We start from the raw sequence: 2,400 nt of genomic DNA, 5'->3' as shown, positions 1-2,400 counted from the left end.
ATCATCAATATTAAAACAATAAGTCTTGATCTACTTCAGCTGGTGTGCAATGAATCTAAAATATATCAAAGTTAAATGTTTATCAGTACATTACAGAAAATAATGAACTTTATCACAATATTCTAATTTTTGTGAAGGACCTGTATAAAATAAAACAAAACTATTTATTTTAACAAAAAGCAAAAAGCTGACGAGGCAGCAAAAACTCACAAAAACCATAAGGAACAGAGACAAACAATGAGACCAGGACAGAGGGGTAAACCAAACAGTGATCCAGCGAGGGTGTGGAAACTGAACCAGGATTAAATAGAAACTGAAGGAGAGGGGAAATTGCAAGGAGGGAGAGTTAATAAGGGAGTGAAAACAGGTGAAGATGGTTTACTGAGAAGAAAACTAGCTGATAAACTGAGCAGAACTGAAGGGTGGTGATACAGAGAAACAAAACAAACAGCAAAAACACAAATCCTTACATAAACATGTAAAAAAGTCTGTGCAACAGTGTTTTGTTTATTTTCCTTAGTGATGTGTGGTGCATGACTCATGAGATGGAAAATGAAAGTAACTTTAGGTTTCGGTTTCCTGAGTATCAACAGCTTCAGTCAGATAAATAAGAGCCAGCCTGGAGCTGCAGCTACAGTTTTCCATTTTCATCTGGGACACTTCAGAGCCTCTTCAACCATCAGGACTATAAAGCACCATGAGCAAACCCACAGGTAACACAACTGCTGTTTAAACATGTGGGATTTATCATTTATAGAATTTGTAATCCACGGCACGTCTGTCTTTGTTTAGATCTGAGAGCGTAGTTTTGTTTAAACAGGAAGTGTTGGAGACTTTAAGCTATCCATCAGAAAGTTTGAAGTTTATTTTCTACATACATTTTTACCTTAAAGGGTTTTTATTAAAATAGTTTACAGAATTTTATTCCTGAGCAAAGAGCATTAGATTTTTTTATATATTGTATTTTATTGAATGTTTTTATTACCGTCATGAATGAAGATTCAGTTGATTATTTTGGTTTATTTAGCAAGTTTTATTTAAGTTTACTTAATGCCACGATTATAGGACTTTTTTTTTCCTTTTTGGCATTAACAACAGTGTTGATCTAACCTCATTGTTCATGCTTCTTAATGTAAAAAATAAATACTTCTCACATGTTGAGCTTATTTTAGTTCAAGATCCTCTCCTGAACAACTTAAAAGACCACTTCTGGTTAAAATGCTTTATATTTTTTACTTTAGAACATCTTTAATTGTGGCTGAACTTTAAGTAAATTGCACCACCTTGTGGTCAAACTATGATAGAAGTTATTTTATTTAGCTAAAGTAGCAAATAATTTTAGATTTAGTCATTATAATATAAGTTAGATTTTACCTTCACACACATCTTCCCGTCACCTGTGTAAATTGTACATGTGGGCTGGTTTCATCCTTGCAGAAGCTGTGCAAACAAACAGTATTTTTATGCATTTATTTTTTCCTTTGTTCTACTCATACAGACTGGAYGCCATCCTCGTGGCTGGACACGTTTGATGAGTTGCTGTATGATGACAATGAGCTGGATTATGGAGACGAATGGACTCTCAACTTTAACTACAGCCAGACAGATGAAGTCACACAGGGCCAGAGGAAGAAAGGCTGGAAAGTCTATTGTCACCGTGCTTATGGAAGGTATGAACTGATTTTTAAAAACTATTTATTATTGATATTTTTCAAATATGTCAAGTGACTGACATTGACAAAGACTTTATCATGCTCAGAATGTGTTTTTAATGGCTCTCAGCTACTACCACATCRAATTTGAGCTCCAATCTGTAAAATTGACTAGGTTTACTCCAAAAGATAATCAGTTGTACATCTAATATAAATTAAATAATTTTTTACCAGACAGAAATACGATGAAACACACAGACATGAGCATTATATAAAATAACTAGTTAAAAAAACAGCCAGTCATCAGAAAACACCTCCATGTGTCTGATGTGGGCATCTCTCCTCTGATCTCCCTCAGCTTTCAGTGTAGATCTTGCCATAAGGTCTGGTCTTCAGCTCGGGTGATGGTGGTGTTCCGTTACCGGCTGCGACAAGGCCGTGGAACCRTCATCATGAGGCCCTTCGGTCAGGCTTGTCGCAGCTGCCAGGATGATGAATATGACCTCCCCGGTTTTACCAAGAAAGAAGAGGAACACGGCCTGCTCAGGCTTTTTTCCAAAATCAGAAAGAATTGCTACGGGGAGGAGGACGAGGAGGACAACAGCTCCTCCACGGCCTCTGGCAAAGTGAGGACCAAGCCCCACGAGAAAGCACTGTGTCAAGCCTGTGCTCTGGGGATTTGCAATCAGGATGATGGCTGTGAATGAGTGTGTGTGTGTGTGTGTGTGTGTGTGTGTGTGTGTGTGTG

General features: G+C 37.4%; 1 protein-coding gene across 1 annotated transcript; it reads left to right on the top strand.

The window, feature by feature from the left end:
• Nucleotides 1-304: 304 nt before the first annotated feature.
• On the top strand, nt 305-2,399 carry LOC106515808 (receptor-transporting protein 4). The gene is made up of 3 exons (XM_014005813.1): nt 305-713; nt 1,499-1,670; nt 2,011-2,399. Exons 1-3 carry the CDS (start codon nt 698-700, stop codon nt 2,357-2,359), a joined length of 537 nt encoding a protein of 178 aa, XP_013861267.1. The 5' UTR covers nt 305-697; the 3' UTR covers nt 2,360-2,399.
• Nucleotide 2,400: the final 1 nt, after the last annotated feature.

Source organism: Austrofundulus limnaeus, unplaced genomic scaffold (genome assembly GCF_001266775.1).
Source record: "Austrofundulus limnaeus strain Quisiro unplaced genomic scaffold, Austrofundulus_limnaeus-1.0 Scaffold32, whole genome shotgun sequence".
NCBI classification, from domain to species: domain Eukaryota; kingdom Metazoa; phylum Chordata; class Actinopteri; order Cyprinodontiformes; family Rivulidae; genus Austrofundulus; species Austrofundulus limnaeus.
This window is presented reverse-complemented; position numbering and strand designations above follow the sequence as displayed.